Source organism: Siphateles boraxobius, unplaced genomic scaffold, assembly GCF_051911475.1.
Source record: "Siphateles boraxobius isolate OS27281-9 unplaced genomic scaffold, OSU_SipBor_1 48, whole genome shotgun sequence".
In the NCBI taxonomy this organism is placed as follows: domain Eukaryota; kingdom Metazoa; phylum Chordata; class Actinopteri; order Cypriniformes; family Leuciscidae; genus Siphateles; species Siphateles boraxobius.
Genome location: NW_027509119.1, coordinates 413,542 through 431,837, shown reverse-complemented (window position 1 = coordinate 431,837; position 18,296 = coordinate 413,542). Strand labels below are relative to the sequence as shown.

The 18,296-nt window shown below is 40.4% G+C and overlaps 1 protein-coding gene across 16 annotated transcripts in view; it reads right to left on the bottom strand.

Moving 5' to 3' along the window:
- unm_hu7910 (un-named hu7910) overlaps positions 1–18,296 on the bottom strand; it is a 52,080-nt gene that overhangs the window by 23,995 nt on the left and 9,789 nt on the right. For 5 of the 16 annotated variants that reach the window (XM_077201515.1, XM_077201511.1, XM_077201512.1 and 2 more), the window contains 2 exons: positions 18,144–18,293; positions 17,083–17,154 (listed from right to left, as the gene is read on the bottom strand). In XM_077201515.1, coding sequence (XP_077057630.1) covers positions 17,083–17,154; positions 18,144–18,293 — 222 coding nt within the window. Of the gene's footprint in view, positions 1–572; positions 5,982–11,401; positions 11,487–11,790; positions 11,815–13,157; positions 13,197–13,682; positions 13,773–17,082; positions 17,155–18,143; positions 18,294–18,296 lie in introns of those variants that run through there. The other 11 variants (XM_077201504.1, XM_077201499.1, XM_077201503.1 and 8 more) reach the window with 6 other exon arrangements.

The following is an 18,296-nucleotide window of genomic DNA, read 5'->3' as shown; positions in this document are numbered from 1 at the left end:
CATGAAGAATTTTTTTGCAAGGAAAAAACTTCTAAATATGTCATTTTGGTGATAAAAGATGAGATTTAAAGGATAAAATCATTGACTACAGGGGGACTTTAACTTTAAATTAAGCACATAAACAGTACCTGAGATTATCATCTTCATACTTTAAGCTTCAGTTCCGCAGTTGTTTAGGACAAAAACTCTTATTAACATGGAAAAGTTTATCGCGTTTATCGCGTTTCACATGGCATGTCTGGTTAGGATACGGTGTTAAGCAGCACCATCAAATAATTAAAAGTTGAAGTCCTTCTCAAAATGGATGGTCAGATGTGGGATACAGCATCGGGATCTAATAAATCGTATTCATTTTTTACATAAAATGTGCATTTCGTACAATTCATCTTGTGTGGAAGAGAATAAAAAAAGAACTGTGAGAAGAAAGTCAGGGCTTAATCCACCCACACACCCACACACCCACACCCACACCCACACCCACACACACACACACACACACACACACACACACACACACACACACACACGGAGTAAACCAGACCATGTTTCAAACAGATCAAGTATATTTTAAATAAGAGAAAAATTCACATTTATTGGAGGCAGTTACCTTCATACTATCTCAGAATATTAAACCACAGCTTAGTTTCATTAAACACTTAATAAACCATTTCAATAAATACATTAAAATGATGAGAAGAACTTTTTCCTATCCCACATAAATATGCACTATAATTCAGTCATTCGCATGTTGATTTCTCTCGTGTTGAAGCAGTCAGACATGAAACAACGGCAGATGTGAACATAATTCAGCAGACGTTTTTGTTTTTCCCAGAATCATATCTGGTGTGATATCATATCTCGATGCCTCAAGTGGTGAAGAAATTACACACTTCAAATTTAACACCATAAAACATGCCATTATATGATTGGTATTATACGAATAACACAGTTAAATGTTTCACACAACAATAAATGGTTTTTCACCAAAGAACTAAAGCAGATATGATCAATATCTCACTATACTGGATGAGAAAAACCTGTAAACATATATAAAACAACTATAAGTAAGAAAAAAAATGCATACAATTTAGCATACAATTTCTGATCTGCAAATTTAGTTGAAAACAAAGCAGGTTATAAATACACTCGCCTCTTAATGAATGAAAGCAAATGTTAAACACTAGATCCTCAATGTAATACGACGGCTTCATGCTTTCGGTCGCTCAGGAAAAGCAGAACTGATGCTCGATCTGATGTGTTTTGCATTATAGACTGTGTTCACACCACACACAAGTATAACTAGCCTTAAAAATAAAAAAATGACAGACTGTCATTATGAAAGTAATTCTTCAACAACGACTGAGCGAAGCTGTCAGTGTGAAAAGAGATTATTATTAATAATAATAATAATAATAATAATTAAATCTCCTCTCTGTTATTGCATCTCGTGGTTTTGAACTTACGGCACATGAAACAACATACGTGTTTAACACATTATTGCACATACAATGTTTAGAACCGCTCACTAATCGCTACACAGTGAATGTCACACAATTCACACTTGTATACAAAAATTGTATTCATGAAAAAAGAGTGAACATAACACATTCAGGAACAAATGAAGAAAAAACTTGAAAAAGATTCAAATGCAATTTTAAAACTCCTATTATTACAGGATCTTACAGAGCCCTAAAGGGACATGGTGATGGAAAAAATATGATTGGAGGAAAAATTATGTCAATGTTTTTGAGTTCTCTCGTGAAATACATAGAAACTTTGTGTTTGCCTGCATTTTTTTTTTATCGAGTGAACGCCGATATTCTCAAGGGAACGCAAAAGTTTTGCGCACAAACGCAAAAGTTTCAGAAGCGAACGCAAAAGTTTCACAAGCAAACGCAGTTTTTTCAAGGTACTCAAAAGATTTACAAGCAAATACAGAAGATTTGCAAGCGAACGCAAAGTTTTTTCAAGGAACGCAAAAGTTTTGTGAGTTAAAGTTTATAAGGGAGAACAAGTTTTGCAAGTGAACACAAAGTTTGCCTGCAATTTTTTTTATCGAGTGAACGCCAATATTCTCAAGGGATCGCAAAAGCGAACGAAAAAGATTTACAAGCGAACGCAAAAGATTTACAAGCGAACGCAAAAGATTTGCAAGCGAACAAAGTTTTTTCAAAGGAACGCAAAAGATTTACAAGCGAACGCAAAAGATTTACAAGCGAACGCAAAAGATTTACAAGCGAATGCAAAAGTTTTACAAGCGAACGCAAAAGTTTTACAAGCGAACGCAAAAGTTTTACAAGCAAACGCAAAAGTTTTACAAGCGAATGCAAAAATTTCCCAAGCGAACGCGACATTTTTTCAAGGAAAGCAAAATAATTGCAAGTGAACGCAAAAGTTGTAAAACAATTTTTTCCCTCTCATCTCAATTTTTTTCCACCACAATGTCGTTTTAGGTGCTTCGTAAGATTTCAAGTCACTTAACAGATTTGAGTTTTCTATGCCCATATACAACCATCTCAGTCTGGGAAAGTCAAGGATTTAGATTTTTTGTAACAAACAATATATATTATGAACATTATTATGCATTTACACATTCATCAACTCTTTCCCTTCAAGCGTTTTAAAAAAAGTTGCCAGCCAGCACCAACATTTTTGATCATGCGTTCTTTTTTAATCAACACTTGAATGTGGGTAAATGTCATAAAAAAGCAACAGTGAAAAAAAGAAAAAGTAAAAAAAAACAGTGAAAATGGTGTTTTGTCAGAGACTTCGTCCAGATGGGATTCAGAGCGATGATCACACGCAGATAGAGTCGATCGAGTCCATCAACACATCAAAGCTTCAGTCGTTAACCCTTCATGGGTTCGACACTTCATTCAGAAACGTTTATTATACGCTATTGAATGTTGGAGGATCAGGTTATAATTGACATGTGCGTCAGCAATGCTTCTGTCGCTTGTTTCTGCTTCTTCTTCGGTTGTTTTTAGATCTGGAGAGTCAGTACTCTTTCAGAAGATGTGTAACAGCGCCCCCTACCGTATAACAGTGGAAACACGGATCGCTAACGGCAGGTAAAGAGTTAAAAGACCGGCACCAAACGGGTTTGAGAAATTCAGTCATGATTGTGATTCGATCCCCAAAAACAAAGTCCTGTGTAAAGGAGCCCTAATCAGTGTACCATTAAAAGAAAAGTAGTTAGCAAATAAAAAGTAGCTAACTGCATTTAAGCAAAGAGAATAATATTTGTAAATATATAACCTTACAATTGATATTTAATTTTGCAACTAGAGCAGTTTTGAAATAAATATTCACTAATTAAATCTATTAAACACAAATTTATATAACTGACTAAATGTATTTAAAATGCAGCCTGGACTGAAGCTCTTAATGAATCGGAGAATTCATGTTTAATTACATGTTTAATCCGAGCGAGCGGATTGGCTGAGACGAGTCGGACTCGACACGTCGGTTACGACTGATTTCTCTCAGCTGAAGCTACAGCACAATAACAGAGGTGTAGAGTTTCAACTCTACATCCGTTATTAGCACCTCGTCTTGCTCGGAAGAGCTGAATAGAGTCGCACGGACTTTAACTATTTACTTCCAACACTGTTCCTGGTCAATACTTTAGGAGTTTGAATGTTTATTGAATTAAATCTCTCAGTTATGGCCGTTCACTATTATTTAATTCCTGATTTTTTTGTTTGAAGATTTAAGTAAACCACGGGTAGGTATTTTCTCCTCTTTGGTATTCTGTTCATCCGCAGATTCTTTTTCATTTTCTGCTTCATCAACTTTTTGTGCATGTGCTTTTTTATTTAATTTGGCCACCGTTTCTTGTTTGTTTTCTTTCACATCTTCTCTTTCCTTAATTTTGTTCTCCTTTACATCTTTCTCTGTTTTCTCCTTTGGTGCCTTCTCTCTTTCTTTCTCCAGTCTTTCTTTCTCTACTTTCTCCTTTCTTCCCCTTTCTGACTTTTCTTTCTCAAGTCTTTCTTTTTCTGCCTTTTCTTTGGGTAGTCTTTCTTTTTCTGCCTTTTCTTTCTCAAGTCTTTCTTTTTCTGGCTTTTCTTTCTCAAGTTTTTCCTTTTCTGGCTTTTCTTTCTCAAGTCTTTCTTTTTCTGCCTTTTCTTTGGCCAATCTTTCCTTTTCTGCCTTTTCTTTCTCGAGTCTTTCTTTTTCTGCCTTTTCTTTGGCCAATTTTTCTTTTTCTGCCTTTTCTTTGGCCAATCTTTCCTTTTCTGCCTTTTCTTTCTCGAGTCTTTCTTTTTCTGCCTTTTCTTTGGCCAATTTTTCTTTTTCTGCCTTTTCTTTGGCCAGTCTTTCTTTTTCAGCCTTTTCTTTGGCTAGTCTTTCCTTTTCTGCCTTTTCTTTGGCCAATTTTTCTTTTTCTGCCCTTTCTTTGGCCATTCTTTCTTTTTCTGCCTTTTCTTTCTTAGGTCTTTCTTTTTCTGCCTTTTCTTTCTCAAGTCTTTCTTTTTCTGCCTTTTCTTTGGCCAATTTTTCTTTTTCTGCCTTTTCTTTGGCCAGTCTTTCTTTTTCTGCCTTTTCTTTGGCCAGTCTTTCTTTTTCTGCCTTTTCTTTCTCAAGTCTTTCTTTCTCTTCTTTTTCTTTGGCCAATTTTTCTTTTTCTGCCTTTTCTTTGGCCAGTCTTTCTTTTTCTGCCTTTTCTTTGGCCAGTCTTTCTTTTTCTGCCTTTTCTTTGGCCAATTTTTCTTTTTCTGCCTTTTCTTTGGCCAGTCTTTCTTTTTCTGCCTTTTCTTTGGCCAGTCTTTCTTTTTCTGCCTTTTCTTTCTCAAGTCTTTCTTTCTCTTCTTTTTCTTTGGCAAATTTTTCTTTTTCTGCCTTTTCTTTGGCCAGTCTTTCTTTTTCTGCCTTTTCTTTGGCCAGTCTTTCTTTTTCTGCCTTTTCTTTCTCAAGTCTTTCTTTTTCTGCCTTTTCTTTCTCAAGTCTTTCTTTTTCTGCCTTTTCTTTGGCCAGTCTTTCTTTTTCTGCCTTTACTTTCTCAAGTCTTTCTTTTTCTGCCTTTTCTTTGGCCAGTCTTTCTTTTTCTGCCTTTTCTTTCTCAAGTCTTTCTTTTTCTGCCTTTTCTTTGGCCAGTCTTTCTTTTTCAACCTTTTCTTTGGCCAGTCTTTCTTTTTCTGCCTTTTCTTTCTCAAGTCTTTCTTTTTCTGCCTTTTCTTTGGCCAATTTTTCTTTTTCTGCCTTTTCTTTGGCCAGTCTTTCTTTTTCTGCCTTTTCTTTCTCAAGTCTTTCTTTTTCTACCTTTTCTTTGGCCAGTCTTTCTTTTTCAACCTTTTCTTTGGCCAGTCTTTCTTTTTCTGCCTTTTCTTTGGCCAGTCTTTCTTTTTCTGCCTTTTCTTTCTCAAGTCTTTCTTTTTCTGCCTTTTCTCTCGCCAATCTTTCTTTTTCTGCCTTTTCTTTGGCCAGTCTTTCTTTTTCTGCCTTTTCTTTGGCCAGTCTTTCTTTTTCTGCCTTTTCTTTCTCCAGTCTTTCTTTTTCTGCCTTTTCTTTCTCCAGTCTTTCTTTTTCTGCCTTTTCTTTCTCCAGTCTTTCTTTTTCTGCCTTTTCTTTCTCGATTCTTTCCTTTTCTGCCTTTTCTTTCTCGATTCTTTCCTTTTCTGCCTTTTCTTTGGCCAGTCTTTCTTTTTCCAATTTTTCCTTCGCAATTTTTTCTTTTTCTGCTTTTTCTTTGGCCAGATTTTCTTGTTTCTCTCGCTCCCTCTCTGCTGTCTCCTTGGCTCGTTTCTCCTCTTGTTCTTTTTGTATCCGTTCCTTTTGTAATTTAGCTTCTGCCTCTTCTTTGATTTTTTTAGCAGCAAGAGTAGCTTGTCTCTCCCCTTCCTCTTGAGCCAAAACACTACGGACCTCAGCAAGGGCTAGTTTGGCGATCTTTCTGGCTTCAATCTTCTCATGAATCATTCGTAGCTGCTCCTTCAGAGCTGCTTTCAGCTTTCGCCCAATATCTCTGGTAGGATGTTCTGAGAATGAGTGGGACAAAAGTTCACATCTCAGAAGGCTCATCACTTGTCATCCATGCAAACACAAATATTATACGACTGAGCCTTAAGTGTCTGAATGACTGTCTAACTTTCATGATTCATGCGAGGCGGAAAAGCTCAATCAGTTCCTTAAAGGGGCAGTAATTTCTGCGATTTCTGAGAAATACTGTTTATATTTAAAATTGACACCCAAACAAACAAACCCCTGCCAAAAAGAAACACACTCCTCCCTTCATTGTTCCACCCCAAAATAAAAACCATGCTGTGCAACACAGGCAACGATTCTAACATCTGCCGCATCAAACAGCTCACACTATGTATGCAAGAATAGACGAATCAGCTGTAATTCAACAACCACAGGTCCTCAACACAGGATTTGGGCGAAAACCCTCCATTTAAGGGCGTACAAACTCCTAGTAGAAGCAGCCCTTTCACTCTCAATGATCTCTTGAACTTCTGTTGAGAGAACTTGATTCAACGGAGAGTCTATGGGTTGGATGCCAAATCTCACCCCTCAGCTGTGAAACAAATCCAGGAAAACAATCAGGTTTTGAAACCACCTCCCGCACCCTGTTAAGCACAGCTTAAAGAAGTGGCGCCGTGTTTGACAGGAAGAGAGTGCAGTTTAAGAAGCAAACCCTGATCCAGGCGGGGAAGCCCAAAACATTACTTTGGAGCATCCCTCCCAATGATGTAGTAGTTACGTATGATCAGTCTACAGTCGGCCAAGGCACATCTAGCAGCCGTACTGATAGAAAAGACCTCGTAGGCTGAGTGGAGAAGGGCAAAATCGCTTTAGTGGTTTGACCACTAGCTCCATGGGGGATCCAGCCCTCTCTTTCCTTACCAGCTGATCTGTCGTGCGTTTCCCGTACAATGACACAACTCGCTGCTTAACTACCATAGTACGATGCATCGTTGAAGAAATCAACTAGCTAGTCACGAATTTTCCCGGAACCGTATTGTCGCAAATTGGTCATTCAACCACGCTAGTTAATGATGTCACGCAGTTGTTGGGAGTAATAAAAATCAGTTTGAGATCGAATTAATGCTAGATGTTTTGCTATAAATTACGGACATGGCATCTGAAGATTATTTCAAATTTTTCTCAGTTATTTTGCTTTAATTCCAGATTCAATCATAGACTCGTTCTTACGTGGTAGAGCACGTACGCACATGCATGCTCTTCAAAAACAACGCTTTAAATCTCTTGACAAACTGAACGACAAATGAAATTTGTATGTATTCTAAATAAAAGATATACATTTTACTGAATGTCAGCTTGCATATTTGGCTTAAAATAAGGATTTACAAGCAAGAAACTCAGCTTCTAACCACAAGTTGAGAGCTGTCGTTCCAACCACACAACTTTGCGATGCTGTTTGCGAATGTTCGTTGGAACTATGTTTTCGGGAAACACCAACTCGTTGAACTGCTGATAACGACGGAACTTGCGACCATAGTTGGCTAACGATGCATTTGGGAAATGCAACCCAGGACTGATCCACTTTACTGACCTGAGGGGCGGGAAGCCTTGCCCGTCTTCTTCAGGTCAACACGTTTATGACGGTGTTGGCGAGCCGGGGGACGAAGCTAGCCTGCTAGGAGGGGTTGAGGTGGCTCGTTGCTCGTAGTAGCTAATGTAGGCATTAAGGGCACTGGGCAGAGCTGTCGAGAGAGCGAACTGAAGCTGCTGATGCATCACGGGCTTGCCTCGGAATAAGCTGCTTAAACACTGTTGACTGTCGTTTCTCCAACCTGAACCTTTTGATGACCCCATTCAATGAGTCACAAGAAACAGTAAGGCCCAGATCACACAGAAATCCTTTTTTAAATTGTTTTCTATTGGCAGTGAGCGTTTTGCGGGCTGTTTATGCGCCCCGGGCACCTCACCTGCTGTGCCTCGCATTTTTGTAGGAGTTGAAGTTGGAAAAAAATCAACTCTGAGCAGAAAAGCGCCAGATGTCTACGCATTTTTTTTCCACTGTCCAAACAAATGAATGGAGAGGTGGGCCTTCCGGTGTAGTGACAAAAGTTTACAGTTGCTTTGAACGTCCGGAGAGTGCGATTATGGAGGAGAAACTTGTGATGGCTTTCGTGGGTTACCCAGAGCTGTATGACTTCACGAACTGCAACTACCGCAATGTTAACAAAAAGTAAAGTTAATAAAAATCTAAAATGATTTTTATTAGAAAAGCTAGCACTATAGTCTGTCAGGACGACTGATTTGGTAATTGACTAGCAAAATGTAAAAAAAAATTAATCGCACTGCTTTTTTTTATTTAGAAAAGACAACAAAAGAGGCAGTGCTGTGCACCTCGTATTTTCAAACCTGAAAAACTTGATCCGTCTGATCAGGCCGTAGTCTTGACCTTATCATGAATCTCAGAGCAATAAGTGCCTTTCCACAGCCACCAGCCCCACTATCAAGCGACCAATTGCGCTAGCGGCATGCTTAGTCACTCCAAGCGCCAGATCAGTGGCTTGTCAAAGCTCCTTGACCACCTCAGGGGTCACACCAACTCCTTCGTTCAAATCCTTGAGGATGCCTGCTTGGCAAGCTTGTAACACAGACATCATGTGCAATGCTAAACCGATCAGCCACGTAGAACTTGCCGACCAGGGAAGAGGTATTCCTGCAAGGTTTTGAAGGCAAAACAGGCCGAGAGCTCCAGGAGGAAGCCGAGGACAGGGAGAGATACGCAATCAGTGTTTCTCCACCGGGGGAAAGCCAGCGTACCCCTAATCCACAGAGCTAGCAATGCTGGTGAAGTCAGCGGCCGCTGTATTAATCAACCAAGCTCTAAATGGCTGTTTCAAAGTCCCCAAGCTTCCAGTGTGGAAGTCAAGGAATAAAGGCAGCCGTACACATGAATGGCGAGGATTATTCCCAGAGAGAAAATGCTCATCGAGCTTAGAACGCTCCTCTTGCTGCATTAAACCAGGCCAATCAATGCTGAGCTTTTTTGCAATCGAGAAAGCACCTAAGTGAGCTTTCTTGCCACTAGGCGAGAGAATGTCATCCAGGCTGAGAGATTCACATTGCATGCTTCCGTAAGCTCAGGCAAAAGAGACAGAATCCCTTTTCACACAGCACATTGATCCCGGAAAATGGCCATAAAATTGCCAGAGTGCCTTCTGTGTGGACGCAAACACGTCCCGGGATTGATTCCGGTATCGATCCCAGAATGAGGACCTATTAACATGATCAGGATCAGTCCCTGAACACTCCCTGAGTGAACAAAAGGTGTAATCAATGCCATAAGGGGTGTGTTGTAGTAATGATGCTGAAGCTGAGATCCTTCGGCAGCTACCTGGTGTGCTAGTTTATGATCGAATCAGAAAAAAAATGCACGAGCGTGGTTTCTCGAGAGAGAAATTGCAGATCATAAGCAAACTTAAGACGCTGTTGAGACATTATAAGTCACATCGATGTCAAAATGTCTTTACAGGATCTTTACGGGATGTGTGTGAACACGCGTGCAGATTCCGGAAAATCACCGGCAGTGTGAATGAACCAAAATCAAACGATCCCGGGACACATTATCAGTGTATTTCCGGAAATCTATGTGTGAAAAGGTATAGCGAGAGAAAGGGAGAATCCAGTCTGCTCAGTCTCCATGAACTAGGGATCACTATTGGACCACCAGGGCTCGGTCTCGTGAGGCGACCTCAGAAACAAGTACACGACTCAGCATTCCTCCCTTGCTGGAAGAATGCGAGCCTCGTGCACAGAGTCTTCTTCAGAAGATTCTCACAATAAGAGTAGTTAGAAGTGCCAAACAGAGCTGCTCTACCATAAGCAACGGCAAGGCACTTCACACGCCTAACTCGAGTGTTGCAGCAAACTATGAAGGTTGAACACTGTGCTTTGCCACACTGAGAAGAGAATTCAGCTCAATGCAGCCACTAAAACTCACGAAATCTAAGCAGGGATGTCGCAGACTTTTATTGCATTAAAGTACAAAAACAAAGCAACCTCTTTATCCGTTTTCAGGCTTTCCCGCTCCCAAACATCTTTCAAGCGTAGGAAAGCTTTTACAATATTAACGCGGGTCCAAGCTCTTGCCTGATCATAACTCTTCCTTTTCAGATCATATTCCTCTGACCTTTGGAAATATCGCAGCCATCTCTCTTTCTACAGTCTTTCTAACATTGTCATGCTTGCTCTATCTCTCCTCCTCAATCTTCACCTATTGCTCTGTGCTCCGTGGATCAGTCCAATCCACTTTGTTTTTTCTCCTATTTGCACAGCCAAGAGTACGTACACAATATTTTTTCTCAGCACACACACGAAGAGCAGATATCAAGCATATATTCACAAACTTGTTTGTTTGGGTGTTGAATTCAATTTTCAACAGCATCTCAGAATTCACTTTCTCTCTCTGTACCCTTATTTTTTGCACAAAGGTTTATTTGTTGTGTATTTTATTTTAAAAAACATGCAAGCTATTAGAAGATTTTAATGTTAGTTGAAGTCTGTACTGGCTTTTATTGAAGATTAATTATTTCATTTGCAAAATGTGATTAATTTGAAACGCAAAGATCAAAATTCATTAAAATAATGCATTTGATAAAATTGCATTCTTGTGATCATTTGACGTACAAAAGTATTGGGGACACCTGACCACTACTCCAACAGAGAGTGCAATGACATCACATTCTAAATACATTAATATGGATTATATACTACTAACACTACGCCTTGTGTATTGAACATCTAGAGTGTAGCGTTAAAAAAAATTACAGCATAAATATTTATATATGTAACTACTGCAAACTCTCATTGCGTCTAAAGCAACACTCATTGCCAAATGATTCAGCGTTTTGATCGAATCCGTTGAATGAATGATTCAATGACTCGCTCATTAAGGTACTTGCCAACACTAGTGGTTGCATGTTTAAAAGTGTCATTGCATTTTTCCCAACTTATTTGTACATTCAAACATTTATTTAAAGCATTAACCTCTTAAAATTATTTATTGCAGTTGTAATTTTGCAGACTGCATGGCTTGATGCTTTTATATACCTATGGCAATAGGTCTGATTGAAACACCTGAATTCAAGAGTTAAGAGGTGTGTCCCAATACTTTTGTCCATATAGTGTACATACACACACATGCATCCATAAAAAATATAAGCAGCATCCTATGTTACACAGAAGTCATATGGGTTTTGGAACAATATGAGGATTATTAAATCATGATATAATTATCATTTTGGGGTCAACTATTGCTTTAAGTGTACATTAGTATCCCTAAAGACCATACGAGTTTAAACACCCTAAATAAATAAATATATAAACCAGAACAACAGATTTTTCGATTAAAGCATGCCATCAAAATGCCGCACTGAAGCAAATGTATTGTGGTAGTAACACCAGAACTCATGCGAAGTACCTCTGTCATTTTTAAACCCCACTTCAGTAGGTCTCTCATCTGCATTGAAAGAAGGACAAACAGTGAAAGACAAACTGCACTTTTGCTTCCAACTAATGCTTTCTGTACACCTAAAGACTTTGAAAAGATTTAGAAAAGACTTTATAAGATTATCAGCTCACATCTAAAGACTTGTGTTCACAGTTTTTAGTCTCAGACTAAAGACTTGCGATAATATCAAACATGTTTGATATGAAAGACTAGAGAAAGACTGGCATAAATCGGGTCGCCGACTGCAGATTATCACCTCACATTTAACGATCGAGATGACGGGAGCGCGCCGAGACTCCAGTAAGATTCCTAAAGACTGCCGGTCTTTAGTCTAGGACTGTGAAAATCCTTTGGTGTACGTCCGGCATAAGATGTGTAAATGTGGAAACTGACAAGTTTGAGAACACATGCTCCACTGAAACAGCTAGAGGTCAACCGATAGTGAGTTTTACCGATAGCAATAACTAGGTTGGCCCACGATAACGGATTATTCAACCGATAGTTAAAATAGTTTTGCGACTGAAAATGGAAAATGTATTTAGGAGCACCAGTGCGACCCGGTTCTATGATCACCCTCAGATGAAAACAAGAACAACATACTGGCCAAACAGATTTTGCAAACGCGCCAGTGCGTGTTTGCGTTGGCATTCTGGAGAGCGTGATGAGAGAACGTGTTTTTGCAGCGTTGAGCAATGTAGCCAATCACAGACATATCTGTTGATTTCTTGAGATACAATGTCCAATCAGAGGCGTTTAAGTTAAAATCCACTCACCGCTCCAAACGCTGGAGTTTGTTCAGTGCAGAGTTATGCAAGCTCGCGAATCATCTCATTATAACTAATAAAGTACAGACACGATGTAAATAAGAGATTCATTGTGCAGTGTAGACGACTTCATTGATTATAAAGGAAGTTTGTGTTATCCATGCATTAGTGGCAAGGAAGGCCTCTTATGCTTGAGAGCGTCACATTTGAGGGGTTTTTGTGTTTTTCTCTCATTTCTGCTTTGAGCTCTTGATAAATTGTGGAATTTCTTTGTTGTTTAGAATCCAGTATTCCAGTAATACTTGTATTTTATGAGCTTAATAATGAGCTTGTATGAACATACGCGTCATCTTTAAAGAATTATCAACTTTTACATACACCAGGTGACCTGTAAAAAACTGTTTCCATTGCAGATTTGCGAAATATTCCTTTGTCAAGTTGCCTGAAAAACCACCTTATTAAACCAGTTTTTGCAAAATTGACGTGTTTCCATTGGGCGAATTTTCAATTCGCAATTTCAATTTGCGCAGTTTGAAGGATGACGGAAACGCAGCAACTGTTTTCTACAGAGCTGTTTTATGACTGAATGAAATAATGTCATATTTGATGATCTTTACACAGTTATTGAATGAAACTAAGTCAACACTGAACTGACTTTAGCTGAACAATGATACGACTTTCTTTTGAGAGCTGCTTTACAGAAGAATTGCTGTAAATACTTTCCATATAGATATCCATATAGTGTACATAAACACACATGCATCCATAAAAAAATATAATAAGCATCCTATGTTACACAAGTCATATGGGTCAACATGAGGATGAGTAAATCATGATATAATTATAATTTTTTGGGTCAACAATTGCTTTAAGTGTACATTAGTATCATAAAAACCATACGAGTTTAAACACCCTAAACTACTAAATAAATAAATAAATGGACCAGAACTCATGCTAATTACCTCTGTCATTTTTAAACCCCACTTCTTTGGGTCTCTCATCTGCATTGAAAGAAGGACAAACCGTGAATGACAAACTGCACTTTTATACGTCCTCAAATCTCTCTATTGTGTGCACTGATCAGACATCTTAATCATGAGTTACGCCACTCACATTGCACATTCTGCTGTCTTTAACTGAGAATACATGAGTACTGAAGACCACAGTATTAGTACACACACTGCATTTCAACATCATCACACACACAGACAAGCTTCTCTATAATCAAGACTGCAACATGCAGGATCCACAAACTGATGCATTATAAAATCACCTGAAAGTGTCAATCATGTCACATAATGAACTCACTTCAGTCAAGCACGGGTGCCAAGAGCCAAGCCAGAATAAAATGCTTCTTTAAAGACGTCAAGCAACACACCTTCCAACATAACATCATAGAAGCACTAAACTCATCTTTCTCAGCGCAGTCAAACACAGAACACAGACACAGGAGGACAGAAGTGTCCGTGAAAGCCACACAATATTACATGTAATCTTGGAATGAGCTTGGACACGGTTTTCCTCCGACGAGAGTTTTTTTCGTAAGGTTTTTTCCTTAGTCGCCACAGTAGTGTTCTCTGAAGAGGAGAAAGTTATCAGAATAATACAGACAAACAAACGCTGTCGATGTCAAGTGTCCTTCATTTATACAGCGCTTTTAACAATATCGATTGTTTCAGAGCAGCTTCACAGTGATAATAGGAGATTACAGTAACAGATTGTTTGGCTCTAGTTAAAGTTATTGTCCAGCTAAAGTTAGTTTAGATGTTAGTTTAGATTAACCACTGTATATGAGCCAAGTTCTTCACAATTACCTGACATAAATGTGCATTGCACTAGCAGATTTGATCATTTTGCTGTTGACCTCACTAGTACAAAACAAGTAGTTCATGATGTTTCAAGTCAACAACATCAGATGACAGGAAACCTCAAACAGACACTCTTCTGCATAGGGCAAGAAAACACACCGGAAGAGCTCATGGTGAGACCACTTCCTTGTCTCACGTCTGAGTGTGTGTGTCAGTGTGTGCGTCTGTGTGTGCGTCTGTGTGTGCGTCTGTGTGTGCGTCTGTGTGTGCGTGCTTCTGTGCGTGCGTCTGTGTGTGTGCGTCTGTGTGTGTGCGTCTGTGTGTGTGCGTCTGTGTGTGCGTCTGTGTGTGTGTGTGTCTGTGTGTCTGAGTGTGTGCGTCTGTGTGTGTCTGAGTGTGTGCGTCTGTGTGCGTGTCTGAGTGTGTGTGTCTGTGTGCGTGTCTGAGTGTGTGTGTCTGAGTGTGTGCGTCTGTGTGTGTGTGTCTGTGTGTGCGTGTCTGAGTGCGTGTCTGAGTGTGTGCGTCTGAGTGTGCGTGTCTGAGTGTGCGTGTCTGAGTGTGCGTGTCTGAGTGTGCGTGTCTGAGTGTGCGTGTCTGTGTGTGCGTGTCTGAGTGTGCGTGTCTGAGTGTGCGTGTCTGTGTGTGCGTGTCTGTGTGTGCGTGTCTGAGTGTGTGTCTGAGTGTGCGTGTCTGAGTGTGCGTGTCTGAGTGTGTGCGTGTCTGAGTGTGTGCGTGTCTGAGTGTGCGTGTCTGTGTGTGCGTGTCTGTGTGTGCGTGTCTGAGTGTGCGTGTCTGTGTGTGCGTGTCTGAGTGTGCGTGTCTGAGTGTGCGTGTCTGAGTGTGCGTGTCTGAGTGTGCGTGTCTGAGTGTGCGTGTCTGAGTGTGCGTGTCTGAGTGTGCGTGTCTGAGTGTGCGTGTCTGAGTGTGCGTGTCTGAGTGTGCGTGTCTGTGTGTGCGTGTCTGAGTGTGCGTGTCTGAGTGTGCGTGTCTGAGTGTGCGTGTCTGAGTGTGCGTGTCTGAGTGTGCGTGTCTGAGTGCGCGTGTCTGAGTGCGCGTGTCTGAGTGCGCGTGTCTGAGTGTGCGTGTCTGAGTGTGCGTGTCTGAGTGTGCGTGTCTGAGTGTGCGTGTCTGAGTGTGCGTGTCTGAGTGTGCGTGTCTGTGTGTGCGTCTCTGAGTGCGTGTCTGAGTGCGTGTCTGAGTGTGCGTGTCTGAGTGTGCGTGTCTGAGTGTGTGTCTGAGTGTGCGTGTCTGAGTGTGCGTGTCTGAGTGTGCGTGTCTGAGTGCGTGTCTGAGTGTGCGTGTCTGAGTGTGCGTGTCTGTGTGTGCGTGTCTGAGTGTGTGTCTGAGTGCGTGTCTGAGTGTGTGCGTCTGTGTGTGCGTCTGTGTGTGCGTGTGTGTGTGCGTCTGTGTGTGCGTCTGTGCGTGCGTCTGTGTGTGCGTCTGTGCGTGCGTCTGTGCGTGTGCGTCTGTGTGTGCGTGTCTGTGTGTGCGTGTCTGAGTGTGCGTGTCTGAGTGTGTGTCTGAGTGCGTGTCTGAGTGTGTCCGTCTGTGTGTGCGTGTCTGAGTGTGCGTGTCTGTGTGTGCGTGTCTGAGTGTGCGTGTCTGAGTGCGTGTCTGAGTGTGCGTGTCTGAGTGCGTGTCTGAGTGTGCGTGTCTGAGTGCGTCTGAGTGCGTGTCTGTGTGTGTCTGTGTGTACGTGTCTGAGTGCGTGTCTGTCTGTTTGTGTGTATATCTCTGTGTGTGCGTGTCTGAGTGCGTGTCTGAGTGTGTGTGTGTCTGTGTGTATATCTCTGTGTCTGCGTGTGTGTTAGGGGTCGACCGATATGTGGTTTTCAGGGCCGATGCCGATGCCGATTATTACAGATCAAGTAGACCGATAACCGATATTTTGAAGCGATATATGGCCTTGGAAAAAAAGGGTTTTGACAACTTTCTTTGATTTTAAACATATCTTTAAGTCTAAGAACTGTTAATAATAACATTATTATTATTAATAAAAATAATTATAATAATAACAAAAAAAACAGCAGACATATAATAATTATTAATAATAATATTTAAAAACCCAGCACCCAGCAGCATTGTGTAAACATTTTGTAAAACTTAAAGACTGTATCTTAATGGTTAAATTAAATTTTACAAATCAAAAAGCATTTCTAATTAATTGAAATCATCAAACTTATTCAATTAATTTAAAGTTTCACAAGTGTGTTTATGATATGACAAGAACTTTTCTCAGTTGAAGCATTAAAAAGCTCATGAAGTGACTAAGCGGCTCTGGAGATGATGACGTTTATGCAGTCATGTCCTCATATAATGATGAGGCTGAGGCTGAAAACAGTGCAAGCGTGACGCGTGCTCTAATGTGTGTGTGTGTGTGTGTGTGTGTGTGTGTGTGTGTGTGTGTGTGTGTGTGTGTGTGTGTGTGTGTGTGTGTGTGGTAAACGAAATCACGCGTCTGCGCCATTTATTTAGAGACACGTAGGATTCATATTTAAATAGTCTTTTTGCGGTTTGAAATTCGATTTGATTTGTACTGACCTGCTGTTTATTAATTCATCAAAAAGTTGAAAAATTCCATGACATTCCGCTTTATACAGTAGATTCCGTTTTTATGACGGGATTCATGACGGCATTTCAAAATGAAATTATTTTATCAGCAAATCGGTTTTGAAAACGGCAGATACCGATAACCATAAAAATGCTTAATATCGGTGCCAATAATCAGTCGACCCCTAGTCTGTGTGTGTGTGTGTGAGTGTGTGTGTGTGTGTAAGTGTGTGTGTGTGTGTGTGTGTGTGTGTAAGTGTGTGTGTAAGTGTGTGTGTAAGTGTGTGTGTGTGTGTGTGTGTGTGTGTGTGTGTGTGTGTGTGTGTGTGTGTGTGTGTGTGTGTGTGTGTGTGTGTGTGTGTGTGTGTGTGTGTGTGTGTGAGTGAGTGAGTGAGTGTGTGTGTGTGTGTGTGTGTGTGTGTGTGTGTGTGTGTGTGTGTGTGACAGAGAGAAAGCAACTTCAAACGGGTGAAGGAACCTTAAATAGACATGAAGGGGAAAAACACAGACAGAAATAAATCGCACTCACCCAACAACACTTTGGCATCTTGTACATCAAAGTCTCCATCGCCGTCAGCATCATAAACTCTTCCAAGCGCACCTTCCATTGACCAGAGATAAAAGAAAAGACTTGTTATACGAACAAAAGTAAAGTTTGCACTGTACACAAGATATCTTCAGGCTTGTACAGCGTAATAGATAAATCGTAACCACTGATTCCTAATTTCATCCATTTTCTGGAGGCCGAACCAAGAGATTTTGCTTCCGCATCCAAACACACGACGACAACATTGCAATTTACTGAAGTTTCGTCTTCTTTCTACGCATTTGCCCTTGGGTGGCATTATGCTGATATTCACATTGTGACATGGACGTTTGCAACGTGATATTGGCGTTTTAGGCCAGTCTGGATCAGTCTCCCGCTAAAGGTATTTATTCTGTCTAACAGAGAACACTATGAGATCTTACACACACACACAAACAGATTCAATCACACACTAAAGGAGAAGGAAGGCATTAAAAAGCATAATATGACCGTTTTAATAAAGCTCATGGAATCTGGGGTTTCGTGTCTCATGAATCTGCATGAATCATTTAAATTCCCCATGTGGTGAAAATCCAGCATTTAATGTTGTTTATATGTATATGTGATGTTTTTAATATGCTTTAAGACAAATCATGTGTAAATTCATAAGTCGACAGCATTGCTGAGTGTTTTCTCCTTAAAACTGCAGTGAACCAAAGACAGTCTCAAAAACACGCTTTGAAATCGCTGGTGTTTCTGACGTCACAAACTACCTTGTAACCAATCAGATCAACGTGTGATCGTCAACCAGTGGATCTCTGAGTGAGTTAGTGGAGGCGGGGCTCATTTGCATATTCATAAAACCACGAATGCTAAATTAGGCAAGGGTGTCGAGTTACATTCAAGATATTTTAAGGTGTGAAGATTTTTTTTTCAAGGAAAAAACTTCTAAATATGTCATTTTGGTGATCAAAGATGAGTGTTAAAGGATAAAATGATCGACTACAGGGGGACTTTAAGTATTCCAAAAAAAATATGGAAGAAATGTTTTTAAAGGTACTTACCAACCACACTGTTGTAGTCGACGAGGTCGAACCACACGATTCCCACGGAGAGCCAAGCGCCGAGAAGAGCCAGAACCAGCAGCCAGCTGAAGAAAGAGTTTCCCTCACTCTTCTTCTCACTCTTACTGACTGTGTTCCCAGCTGGAGACTCTG